Source organism: Vicia villosa, linkage group LG1, assembly GCF_029867415.1.
Source record: "Vicia villosa cultivar HV-30 ecotype Madison, WI linkage group LG1, Vvil1.0, whole genome shotgun sequence".
Taxonomy (NCBI): Eukaryota; Viridiplantae; Streptophyta; class Magnoliopsida; order Fabales; family Fabaceae; genus Vicia; species Vicia villosa.
Genome location: NC_081180.1, coordinates 28,229,815 through 28,243,805, shown reverse-complemented (window position 1 = coordinate 28,243,805; position 13,991 = coordinate 28,229,815). Strand labels below are relative to the sequence as shown.

The window sequence follows — 13,991 nt, the reverse complement described above, 5'->3', positions numbered from 1 at the left end:
ATAAAAAGTGCAATTAATATATTAACGTTATTTTTTTAATTATATATTAACGTTATTAAATTATTTTTTATTTTAAACTTATTTAAATAATTATATTATAACTAGTCATAGGTAAGTATGTATATTATATATCGTAACTAATTATATTGTAACTATGTAACTAATTATAACTATATATAATATATACTGTATAGTTATATTATAACTAATTATTAATATATTCTGTATAATTATATTGTAACTATTTAAGATTTGAAAATAGTTATATTCAGATTTGTAATTAATTATATTATAACTATTTAAGATTTGAAAATAATTATATTGTTCAGATTTGTAACTAATTATACTGTTCAATTTTAAAATGGTGCATCTATATTGTTCAACCCAAAACTTGGTGGGAGTATCCATTTTAATCTATAAGTACCAAGTTAAAAAAAATTCAAAAAAAAAAGATTTTTTTTAAAAAAATTCAAATTTAAAAAAAAAACAAATTTCCACGTGGAAATTTTAAAAAAAATTAAATAAAATGCCACGTGTGCAGCAAATACACAGTCAGCATCTTATTTTTTGTCCATGTAGACAAGATTTTAAGAATGTTGGCAAAAAAAAATGGAACAGAGACTTTAATGATGGAATCTTTATTTATTAAGATCCGTTTTAAAAAAAAATATTAAAAGATAAACCAAAACACCCTATGAAAGGGTTAAATGTTAACCCTTAAAAAAAAAAGGGTTAATACCTATTTTCACCCCTGCCATATGGGGCTGATTTGAAAAATCCCCCTGCAAAAACAAAAATTGCAAGAATTCCCCTAATATTTGAAGATTCTCTCATAAAAGTTGCAAGAATTCCCCTAACATTTGAAGATTCTTTCATTTTAAACATTCGTCAGATCTAGTCATCCAAAAAGCTTACGTGGCATGTATTTTTTTGATTTTTTTAATTTTTTTCGTTGACTGGATAACCCATGTGGCTTTTTATATTATTTATTTATTTTTTTATTGCCAAGTAAGCATTTTTTATTATGTAAATTTTTAGTTTCTAACACAAAGGATGAAACCACTAGGCCAATTGATTTAACTTGTCTATTTAGTGCTTCGAATAGATCTTATAATATTCTCTTACAGTAAGTTTACTTCATTCTATTTAACATTTAAATATTCATGTTATGTTTTCTAACAATTTGTTTTCATTTTTTCATTTTTCTGTTTTTTAATTTATTTTTTCTGTAATCTTTTTACTATTTAAATATTAAATAAAAATGTATTTAATTATTAGTTTCGAGGTTATTTATTTTCTAACATACGTTTTAATTATTAAATAAAAATGTATTTAAATATTTTTTATTTAATATTTAAACTTATTAAACAAATACAATTAAAATGTATTAAATTAAATAAAATGTATTTAAATATTTTTTATTTAATATTTAAACTTATTAAACAAATACAATTAAAACATATTAAATTAAATAAAATGTATTTAAATATTAAATAAAAACATACATTTTAATTATTAAATAAAAATGTATTTAAATATTTTTTATTTAATATATATTAATTAAACTATATGTATTTAAAATTTTTTTTAAAGAAAATATATAACTAGTTGAAACATCTAGCCTAGTGGTCAGGTGATGCACACCTTAAGTTGAAGGGTGTGGGTTCAACTCCCACCTCCAACAAAGTTTTAACATGGTTTCTTATATTAATAATATTTAGGGAAATTCTTGCAATTTTTTTGTAGGGAATTTTTCAAATGACCCCTATATGGCAGGGTGAAAATAGATATTAACCCAAAAAAATATAACAATTTAAAATGCATTCAAAAATTCATATTCAAACACAGCTAAAAAGATTTTGGATTTTCATTGGGGTGAATCACATCCGGGTGTGGGAAAAGAAATTCCCCAAACTAAAAACCCCTAATTTTCGCGAACTCAACTCTACAGCACAAAACAATGGCACTTTGTAGTGGCAGTTTATGCAACCCTCAAATTGCGCTGCTTCCCCGTTCCGTAAATTTGAAGCAATCACAGTCGGAAATCACGTTTTCAACTCCAACCACTCTTTCACTATCAATTTCTGCCTCCAACGTTCTTCGCCATGCCCCTTTTCCACTGTTTTGCTGCATAGCCGATTCCACCTCCTCCACGTCTTCTGTCGAATCTCATAGTCCTTCTTCAAACAAAATCTTCATCAAAGGTAACTTTTTCTTATCAATACCCCCTTAATCGATAATAGGTCTCTTTCAATTTTGTACAAATTGGAAACATACAAATTAGAATAGGTTTAGAACCGTGACAGTGTACTCCTCTCAAAGTCTTAGTCTCAGTTCCAATTCCATTAAGTGCAGATAATTCATGTGTTTAGACGGTCTATACATAATTTTAATCTAACTTTAAATGGGATTCCACTCCGCTAGTAGACTCGGTGGGATTGATCATCTCGGATTAGTAAGTTATATAGCAGAAGATAGAGTTTTCGAAAATAAATAAATCATCCATTTCCATTGAAATTGTTAAGTAATTGTACTCAAGTTATCGTGGTCGGTCAATGCAGGGCTTCCCCTCTCAACCTCTGAAGTGCATTTAGCCAAAGTGTTTTCAGTGTTTGGTGAAGTCACTCAAGGTAATAGTAAATCCTTTTTGAGTGTTGGTTTGCTTTACATGCAAGTTAGCTTTGGATTTAACCTTTATTTCAGACAAGTACTTGCTACATATGAAGCAAAGGACTAACACACAAAACACTTGCACATTGACACCAATAATAATCTTAAACAGATGTAAATTAAACAAAATCCAATTGTGTCGAACACTGACACGTGTCAGACACCTTTTTTTCAATGGTGCCAGTGATGTATCAGTGCTAGAGAGCTTGTTATAGTATATGTGTTTTGCATTGGTGGAACTTAAAAGTAGTTTTGGAAGTCTTGAGTCTCTAAGGATAGTCAGTTTTGATTGATTCATCTCATGGCAGTCAAGCTTTTGAAAGATAAAGAATCTGGACAGTCTCTAGGATTTGCATACATTTGGTTTATAGATGAAGAGTCTGCACAATCGGCTGCAAAAGAGACGAATGGAAAGGTATGCATTAACTTGTAAAAGCCTTATTTCCCAACTGTGAGATGTATAGTGTCCATACTATAAAATATTGATTACCTTGGATGTGGATTTTGTGGTTCAGTTTTTTGATGGCAGGTTTATTTATGTTACAATTGCAAAGCCTGGATCATCAAAAAGTTTGAAAAGGACAAAAGCCTACAAATTCTAATGACATGAACTTTGTCTCTATGAGCCTCATTAGTAAGTATACATGTAAAATGCAGCTTAATTATGAATTTCATGCATTGTGCATGTGCTTTGTGCCTTGGGGTTAGTTTTGGTAAATGATAGTTTTGTATGCACTTACAACAAAAAGAACAATACACGTGAGGAATGCTAGCAATTCACTTCTTCCATCACATACATACTTGAACTTCTGTTGATTGAAATTCAACTGGATTGTTGAACTTTTGTCAAGAATTCAAAGAGCCTGCAGACTTAGAGAACACATGTGTGTGTCCTAATGAGACTTAGTGGAAAATCATTTAACAAATGAACTAGATTGTAAACTAGTGTAAAAATATGTGATTTTTCTCCCTTATTATAATTTATGCTTTGTTTGTATTTTTATTTTACATTTGTACTAAAATGAATTTCAAAAGTATACAAAATTATTTTAGAAATTAATTTCTAGTGTTTTTAAGTAAACAATTACAAGTTTAGTTTATTTGAAAGATTAATTCGAAAAATCTCAAAAATAATTTGTGCAAAGAAAAGGTATAAAGAAAAGTGTGTGTGTGTGTGTTTGGGTTTAGAATATTTGAATAATAAATAATTGGGTATAAACAATAAACTTTGAATAAAGATAATAGACGAGAAACAACGTAAATGAAATAAATGGCATTTAACGTAAATACTTCGAATACAAATCATTTGCAGAGAGTTTAAAGAATGGATGTAGACTCACATTTCTCACAAACTGTTTTGCTCTGTAACTTGGGTACTTTAGTTCTATAGAGAATCAGTGAGAATTTTGCACTATATTATATAGTACTACAAAGATAACCATCAACAACGGTTCAATCCTATAGATTTGACACATCCTACTATTTAAACTTTCATGCTTTAACATGTTTCCACGATGAAAAACAAAGTATCATTCTGATAACTGCTTCGAACTTCTCAAATACCTTTGTCAAGAGTCTTGAACCAAACCTTATAATACCAAGACATCTCCATATCACTACTTGTCAAGAGTCTTGAACCAAACCTTATAATACCAAGACATCTCCACATCACTAAGTCTTTGTACTAAAAAAAAATCCTAACTCCTTAATATACCGAGGCCACCTTGTTGTTCTTCTGATGGTGATGGTGTGTTGTACACCTATGAGATGTAAGTTAATTTCCGGGATGTTACTTGATAATAAACTTAAATGAAAGATTAATAATTAATGGTAAAGTGACCTAATGAAAAGTACTTTGTCTCGCAAGACGAAAAAGACTTAAATGACGCTTTTTGAAAACATAAGGGATTGAAGTATATTGGAACCTTTAAAAGTTACTCTCCCGTATCATAAAAAAAATGTTTCATTTCCAATATTTTTTCATGTCTCAAAATAAATATATTTTTTAAAATATCAATACAACATTTATTATTTTTTTCACTACTATATCCCTATTTATTAACTTTCACACTTTTCAACAACTCCAGTAACTATAATAAATAGGAGTATTTTAGTAAATCAAATTAATGTTATCATTAAAATTAGAGGTTAAAGGTAGTGCACTGACAGTGTAAAAAGTTTTACACTGTCATCCAATAGAAACAAATCGTTTTGCCATGTCATATAAACTTTTTTAAAAATTACAATCTGATTTATCCTGATTCATGATTGTGATTGGTTGACAGTGTAAAATTTTTTTACACTATCAGTGCATCACCCATTTTCTCTTGAAATTAACACATCTAATCATTTTCTTAAGAACCGCGCAGAGCTCACATAAGACATTTATTATGAGACAGAGGAAGTAAAACAATAAACTGAACTCCGATGTAAAGATAAGAGATAAAAAAAGATATTTTGCCAATAATTAATACGTGAGTAGAATAATTAGTATGCATTGGTGCGTGTAGAGGATATTTGTAACACCCAAGGCCGAAGAAGGCGAGAGGTGGTTGCACTGCATGTAACACTCGAGACCGTATGACAAAGAATGGTCGTCACATCGGAATGAGAGGGATCTTGAGGCCGTGCAGGTATGGGACTGCATGGTTGAAGGAGTGCATATAAGGATTGATAGGTACTACCTATACCAACAAAATGCATCTTCTTCTCGGTAACCCGTTTCATAAGAACTCCACAGTTAAGCGTGCTTGACCAAAAGTGTGTGTTCTGTGACTGCTATGAAAATATACAACATTTGTTGTTTGATTGTAGGGTTACTAAGGCGATTTGGGAGAAGGTCTTAAGATGGTTAAATATGGATCATCATGCCTAGGTGTGGGGTCAGGAACTCTTTTGGCTGGTTAAAGTGTGAAAGAGTAAGAATTGGAGAAGCAACATTGTAAAGATAGCTATTGCGGAGACTATATATGAAGTGTGGATGAGGAGGAATGCTATTGTTTTTCACAAAGAATATAGAGATACAAATATAGTGCAGAGGATTATAGATTTAATTATAATTAGGATATGGGTATACCCTAATTATAGAGCAAAGATAGCTCAACTGATGTTAGATTAAGGTGTCTTTAGATTGTGGTGGTGTATAGCTGGACCCTAAGGGTCGCATAATGTATTGACTGTTTTTTGTTGTTATAATATAATCGTTTATTTCTATAAAAAAAAATATACAAGTGTGTTTTTTGATAAAACAAGAGAAAATTTCAATCCACCCCTTGAATCTCTTAGCCGTCTAGCGAAATTTCAATTATGCCATTGCTTCCGTAGATGCACATCCGAAAGCACCTTTTTTTCTCAAAAAAGATATTTCTTTCCGTAGGTACATCTATGGAACGTGTTAAAAACATAGTGTTTCGTAGATGTTTTTAAATCACATACATTTCACTCAAAAACTCAATTTTTATAACAAAAAGGGAAAACCAAATTATAGTAAATTAAAATAATGCAATTTAAAGACAATAGTAAATAGTACAAAAAAATACATCGTATAAATCGTCGGCCAACATGTGGAATACAATCAAAGTAACGTACATAAATGAAATCAAAATACATATATAAAAAAATCACAAGCATCACTACTGTGTGTGCCAGACATCATCCTGCGCCTCTCCTCTGCCTCTGACCCCGCCTCTGCCTTTGTGTCCACCACGTCGTTTGCTGGCTACTCTGCCTCTACCGTCAAGTGTCCCACATGTCTTGGCACGATGTCGATGGTACAAAAATGGCGCCTTTTCCAGCCTAATCACACCATCCACTACACTCCTGACATCAAACCCTTCAGGAAAGAAACCATCTATAATTCCCGCCCGCCCCATGTTAGCTATCTGACGACACCGAGGAAGAACATCCTGAGTGTGGTCCAAATGAGCCTGATGAGTCCGCAAAATCTCCTTGTGGGCGAGTCTGGGCGGTGATCCCGGTGCAGTGGGAATCATGTATGGGTGTGACACTCTGTAGTACCGGGTGATGTACCCGTCGACGCAGCTCCAGTCTACATTTGATTTGGTCGCCTGAGCCTCGTCAGGAACCATGTGATAGGAGCAGAGACAGTAGAGTCGCGAGGTATCGTCTGTTGGTAGCCAAATTGACGCATGACGCGCTCCGGAAGATAACGGCAAATAATGGTCGAACTGGCAGCCAATCATCCAAAATATATAGCGATGTCATCTCACGGAACCGTCTCTTGATGATCGACATAGGAGTCGTATCAGACGTCCTTGGCAGCCATGCGATCAAGATAGCGTCTGTAAGGAGCCGACATCTGGTTCCTTCTGAGAGGGACGAAGGGTCTAGCACGCGGCGTGGCCTTAGTGTAGCTAGACACATCTCCCTAACCAATGGTGTTTAGAAAATGTTGTAATATCCAACCCTAAAAAACAACATGGTGATCAAATATACTATCACAAATATATGATAAACTTTGAGAAAATGTAGAAGGATATAAAATTGTTACAACTAAGAGGGTACAACTGTCAGCCACAGTCCTTGCCTTCCACAGGCACCCCTCTCCGAGTCTATGGTAGTTGTACGCCAGTGTAGCCTCTCCCCAATTGTACTCATGGACACATATGGTATTCGATAAGTACCTCAGGTAAACAACGTCTGTGTACGACAAGCTCGTGTCCAGAAAGAGTTGAGTGCCTATAAAATATAGGAAGTAACATCTCAGCACCCGCTCTCTGTGTATATCCGCCTCTACCTCGTCACCAACAGCCTCATGTGCTGTAAGAAGCTCGACATCATATATTCGCTGCAAGAAGTGAAACCTCACGTGCGCCCCGCGGGTTCTCTCCCTCTCCTCAAGCGCGTCATCAGGATCAAACCCAACTCCTCAATCAGCATCTTCATCGCTTCCTCCTTCGTCATCCTACCGTGACCAAGGAGGATACCCCTGATAGGTAGATGCACGAGGCATACCACGTCATCAAGAGTGATGGTAATCTCACCATGAGGAAGATGAAATGACGAAGTCTCTAGATGCCATCTCTCTGCAAAGGCCATCAGCATCCCATTATGTATTGTGTGGAAACCGAGCTGATAGAGGTCCCTCACACCAGAAACTACGAGTACATCCTGAAACCACAGCTAGTCAGGCTGCGCGAGAGCGGAAATCTTCCGGCCGTGGTTGTAGAACCTCTGGGGATCCCTATCCTAAAATTTTCCAAAAAAAATACTATTATTAATAAGCAAAGTCACAAAATAAAGAAAATAAGTAATAAGTAATAACCAAAAAAAATTTACCTCCCTCTCCTAGATATGTCTGGCTGAATGATCTGCATACCCTGTCAACAGGGATGCTTCTTGGACTCCCCGGGTACCAGAAAGACTCCGGCACCGAATCATCCTCGTGTATCTTAGGAGGTGGCACCAAAGATGTTGCATCGGTCGTCACTAGCACGGGCACGGAAGTAGAAGAACTGCCCCGTCGACATTTGTGGGCGAAGGGCATCTGTGAGGAACCCTCAGGATCATCCCGAGGCCTCCGTGATGAAGTAGTAGATGGAGAAGGCCTCTCGACTGGAACGGATGGAGAAGGCCCTGTTGGAACGGGTGTTGTAGATACATCTCCTGGAACGACAACTCCATCAGTCACATGTGATACTACATGCACCCGTTCACGCTGCACAGATGCATGTTATGCAGTCCTCCCATGTATAATGCGGTATAGATGGTCGACCATAATATCTGCATTGTGATACAAATAAAATCGAGTTAGATACTCTGTAGTTATAAGAAGAAAAGAAAAAAAGTTCTTCCGTAGATGCATCTACGGAAGTACCTTACGTTTTAAAAAACTAGGTTTCTTCCGTAGGTGCATCTACGGAATGACCCAATGTTTCATTCTTCAGTAGATGAATCTACAGAAGGTTCTGAAACCTCAAAAATGCAACAATGGCGTCTGGTCACTCATGCAGAGGGTTAAAAGCCACATTTTGGTGGCTTGATCGTCCGTTTTACACATCAAACAGTACCTACATTGTCTCTAAATTATATTTCTAAAACTATCCAATCATTTCTACTCCCAAAAATTAAATTCTAATTCTATTACAAATATTCTAAAATAACTCGAAAAGTAAAAAACTTACCGATTAAATTAAGTTTTGAAGTTGTTGGAATGTGTTGATAGTTGATGTTGACGTTATCGGCCAAACTCAAGAGAAAGAAAACAAGTTTTCTGGAAGTTTGATTTTGGAGATTTGGAGAGTTTGAGTGTTTAAAATGAGAAAAGTGAAGAGTGGGGAGGAGAAGAGTCTGGCGCGAATCTAACATCAAATGCTTTCGTATGTGCATCTACAGAAGCTTCCGTATATGCATCTACGGAACAAAACAACATTAAACAAAAAAAGTGTTTCCAAAGATACATCTAGAAAAGTATGAGACATTTTAGGGAGCTCACATGATACAAGAGAGAACAAAGGATGGGATAAGATATTCTCTAAAATAAACAAAAAAAATTCTATAAAGCATTTCAAAAATATTATTCTACCTCTTTTTCTAAAGTTTTGCTTTTATTAATCTTTTCTTCTATAATAGAAAGATTTTACTTTTTTTTTAATCAAGAGCTTAAGAAAAATTATTGTTTGACCGAGCTTATAAATTTTTTTTGGATCAAACAACCTCTAATAATTACTATTTAGATATATATTTTATATTATACTTTTATATCATCATTGAATATTAATTAAATTCATATGATAAATATTTAAGGTTATTATGAATACCCGACACTATTATAGACTTTTTTTTTTCTGTCTGATCTGGTCTTTTTAAAAGTATGACCTAATCTGAAATCATATTTAAAAGTCTGTTTCTCATTAATGTTTTCAATTAATTCACATTACTTAAAAAATCTTATAGGTCAACCTATATATGAACATTTAGGCTGATCTATTTAGTTTTTTTCTTATATATATATATATATATATATATATATATATATATATATATATATATATATATATATATATATATATATATATATATATATCGACTTAATTAGACTATTTTTAATATATATGAAAATATAAATCAACCTACAAAACTCTTTTTTAATAGTCTAAGTCTAACTTATTTTATTAAACAGGCTTTTAAAAAAGTCAAAACCTAACTTTTTTATCAAATAGACCTGACCTGACCTTAAATAGGCTAGGTTATAGGCAGGGCCGACTCTTGGTCTGAGCAAGCAGACCCACATCCCAGGACCTCAAACAAATGGGAGCCTCAATTGGGAGGTGTACTAAAGAATTTATATTACTGAGATTATATTATATTTTTGTTAGCGAAATTGTTATGGTAGCCTAGCGGTTAGGTCATTGATTTGTTAGCTAAATGTTACTGGTTTGATACTTAGTGGTCACAACCAAAGTTTTATTATATATTTTTTTACAAAAACCAACCAGATTTTTATTATATTTGTTTTTTACAAAAACACTTCATCCTTATAAATTGAGTTAATTATACCTTATTGCAGCCTAATTCCATAGGTTTGCAAAGAAATTCCATATAATTTTTTATGACAATTATCATTTATTAAATTTTAAATATAAAATAATTTTTATATAATTAATTAAAATTTATAATGAAACTTTAAATTAAAATTTGTTTTTGATAATTATTTATTGTAATTTTATTTTAAAATAGAGTCCATTTTTTTTATTTGTCAAGGACCTCTAAAAGATCGGGACCGGCCCTAGTTATAGGTCTCTGTAGGCTGACCTGACATATTCTCGTCCCTATATGTCTATCAATAATAATTATATAGGAAATTTCTTTACCCACCTCCCTATGGGGGTCACCTCCAACGAAAACCCCAGTTTACCCCTGTTTCGGAAATGCATTTCTGAAGTATTTTTTTTTTTAAATTTTCCCAGACTTCAAAAATGCATCTCCGAAAACACCAAATGGGGGGTGTTTTCGGAGATGCACTTCCGAAAACACCTTTTTTCAGATTTTAGTGTAATTCGGAAGTGCATTTCCGAATTATGCAAAAGTCTATTTTTTTTATGCTTTTTCTAATAGTCCCGTACGAAAGATATACAAAACATAAAATATATACAAAACGGAAAAGCCGAACAAAACAAACGACATATCAACGTAAAATACTAATATAAGAAATAAAATTCAAATAATATATACAGACCAAGTCATAGTGTGCGAAATATATAATCCGAATACAAAAAAAAAAACCCGGACCCCTACTGGGTATGCCTAACCCTCTCTCCCTGGGACCTCCTCTGCCGCTTGTATGCCGCCGCACGGCCCGCATCAGTGACGATCCTCTCCATCACAGCAACTGCCTCTAGACCGCCCTGATCAACGACACCTCGATCCAACGCGTCCCGCCCAAGCATCTCTATCCGTAGGCAGATCGGCAAAAGATCAATGGCGTGGTCATCCTCGGCCTGCTGGTTCTCCAGAATCTCCTCGTGTGCTGGCCTAGGAGCGCCGGGAGCGTCGGGTCTCATCAGAGGATGGACACCCGATAGAATCATGTGACATACCCCTCCACACTGTGCCAGTCCTGGGTGACCCGAATGCGACGGTACTCCTCTGGGACCACATGACGCTCCCAATCCTCAAATATGCCAGTGAGTTGCACTCGGGTCACTGTGTCGGGAGCAGCCTCAAAAGGTGACCTGGGTATCATCTGCACAAATCCAAACTGCCGCATGCACCGCTTAGGAAGATACCGCACCATAGTGTTGATCCCGCATGCCAACCAGCCAGAATATAACGAGATGCTGTCAAAGGGGACAACATCAGTGTAGTCGTTGAATGGCCTCCAACAGATGTCATTGCGCATCGTACAGTCGAGGTACCCACGGTATGGTCCCATTGCATTGTTCCCCCTCTGGAGAACGTATCGGGCGGCCCTGGGCATCTCGTCCTCGTACTCAAGATCAACGCGGAAGCCGTGGATGCGGGGGAAGTAGGAGATGATCCTGCTCTGGAACACAAACACGATAATGTATTAAAAATAAATACGAAACATAAATAAATGTGAAACAATTAAAATGAAACGTACCGTAAGTAGTGTGCAGGATCCGGTCAACTGCCTGGTCCTCTAGTTGGAGGCCTCATTCAGCTTCTGGTATAGGTATGCCAGAACAGCTGACCCCCAGTTCCACTGGTGAACGGTAGTCAAGTCCATGAAATATAGGAGGTAGGTCACGTCGACGTACCTTGCACTCTTGTCCACAAAGAGTGCAACGCCTACCACAAACATGTACCAGCACCGGAGAGCGCAGCCACGGTGATACTACACAAATAGGGCGTCATCCGCCTCCTCGGATTCGGCCTCCGCCACAAGGTGGTGCTCGAAATAAGCTTTCAGTGTGGTGAACCGGATATGAGGCCCATTTGTCGTCTGGCACTCAAAGTCAGCAACTTCTGGCTCCATACCCAAATAGAGCGCCATCCACTCACTGGCTTCGATACTCTGGATCCGGGAGTGGTCCAACAGCGTCCCCCTGATCGACAAGTGGAGAAGACACTACACATCGTGCAAGGTGATCGTCATCTCCTCAACCGGTAAGTGGAAAGAAGACGTCTCCCTGTGCCACCTCTCCACAAAGGCACCCTGCATGTCGTGGCTGATGGTGGTATACCCCGTCATGCACAGCCCACTAAGCCCTGAAGCTCTCACCGCGTCGTTAAACCACTCAACCTCCGGTTTAAAGAGACTGAAAACCTTCCGGGAGTGGTTCACCTGTTTCAAAGTCTCTCTCCTGTTACAACAAAAACAAATAAAAAAGTATGTTAATTAGACCGTTAAGAAAATGTTGAATAAACGGCTAAATTAAAAACGGTTAAATAATAAAGTCGGGCAAATTATAAAAAATACCTCTCCCCCCCAGATACGCCGAGCGACGTGCTCGTGGTAGGTAATCAGCAAGGTAGTGTCACTGGGCCCTCCCGGATAGCCCTCCTTCTGCTCCTCCTCCTCCCCGTGTGGAGGGTCAACATCCGGTACCCCCTCCGCCTCGTGGTATGTAACTGCCTCCTCCTCCTTTTCCTCTCGCTGGCGGGAAGAAGATACCCGAGTCAGACGACTCCTCAATCCAGATGCAGAAGTACCCTCGTCCATCTGCACGGGAACTCGTACACGTCCCCGTCCCTGCCCCCGTCCCTGCGTCGACGCCAGCTGCGCCGTCCGCTCGCGTCTAGCCGACACATTCTGGGTCTCTCTACCCTGTCTGATGCGTGTTGGGTTGCCTGCCATGTTCCTAAAAACAATTGAAATCAATAAGAATGCGAAACAATTGAAAAAACAAAAAAAAAGAAATTTTGGACCACTTCGGAAGTTCATTTCCGAAACTAGGAATGGAGGTGTTTTCGGAAATGAACTTCCGAAACACCCCTGCGAAGCTCACTTCTGCAACTTCCATGGCAGACCCCAAAATCCAACATTAAAACAACTTATAATGATTCTAAACAACCTAAATATCACTACCAACCTACCCCTATATCATTTTTGCAATTTCTAACAACCCTAACATGCATTTGAATTATGGATCTAAGGATTATAAAACTTACAAATTGAAGTGATTGAGAAGCTTTTGAATGTAGTAGAGCAAGTAGATGGAGCCTTTGATGTAGCCTTGGAAGTGGTTTGCAAAAAATCCCTTTGGGGTTGAGTTTGAAGTTGATTTAGCGTAAATGAATTGGGGGGAGGGGGCTGTTTTGCTAAATCTGCAAAACACGCAGTATTTCGGAAATGCACTTCCGAAATGCTGTTTTCGGAAATGCATTTCCGAAATAAGACAAATTTTGAAAAAAAAGGCGCTTTGGAAGATGCATCTCCGAAAACAACATTTTCTTGCATTTCAGAAATGCATTTCGAAAATAAAAGATATATGATTTTTCATCAGAGGTGACCAAGAAAGTAGGGAGGTGGGTAAAGAAATTTCCATTATATATTCTGAATTGTTATTGCAAATTATAGATTTTTTATATGATTTAACACTTTAAAATAATATTATGACTAAATCTTATGTAATATTTTTTTCCCACTAATGCACTGCGATTAATTGATTTAATATATGTATAGAAATATTTTATAACGCCAAGTGATAACTGATAAGTGAATATTCTATAGTATCTTATAAGAAAGGATCCAATAATGAAAAAGGTGTAGAAAGGCGTAAAGAAATAAGAAAAATATACTCAAGAAGTAAAATGCGGTTTTGTTGTTGCGGTTCAGTTATTATCTGACGTGGATTCATCCTGACCGTCAAACCTAACCTCAACGATTAACATCACGT

The 13,991-nt window shown here is 36.2% G+C and overlaps 1 protein-coding gene across 1 annotated transcript; it reads left to right on the top strand.

The window, feature by feature from the left end:
- The first annotated feature begins 1,841 nt into the window (after positions 1-1,841).
- On the top strand, positions 1,842-3,551 carry LOC131603547 (glycine-rich RNA-binding protein 4, mitochondrial). The gene is made up of 4 exons (XM_058875904.1): positions 1,842-2,204; positions 2,562-2,630; positions 2,979-3,085; positions 3,186-3,551. Exons 1-4 carry the CDS (start codon positions 1,961-1,963, stop codon positions 3,270-3,272), a joined length of 507 nt encoding a protein of 168 aa, XP_058731887.1. The 5' UTR covers positions 1,842-1,960; the 3' UTR covers positions 3,273-3,551.
- The last annotated feature ends 10,440 nt before the right edge of the window (positions 3,552-13,991 follow it).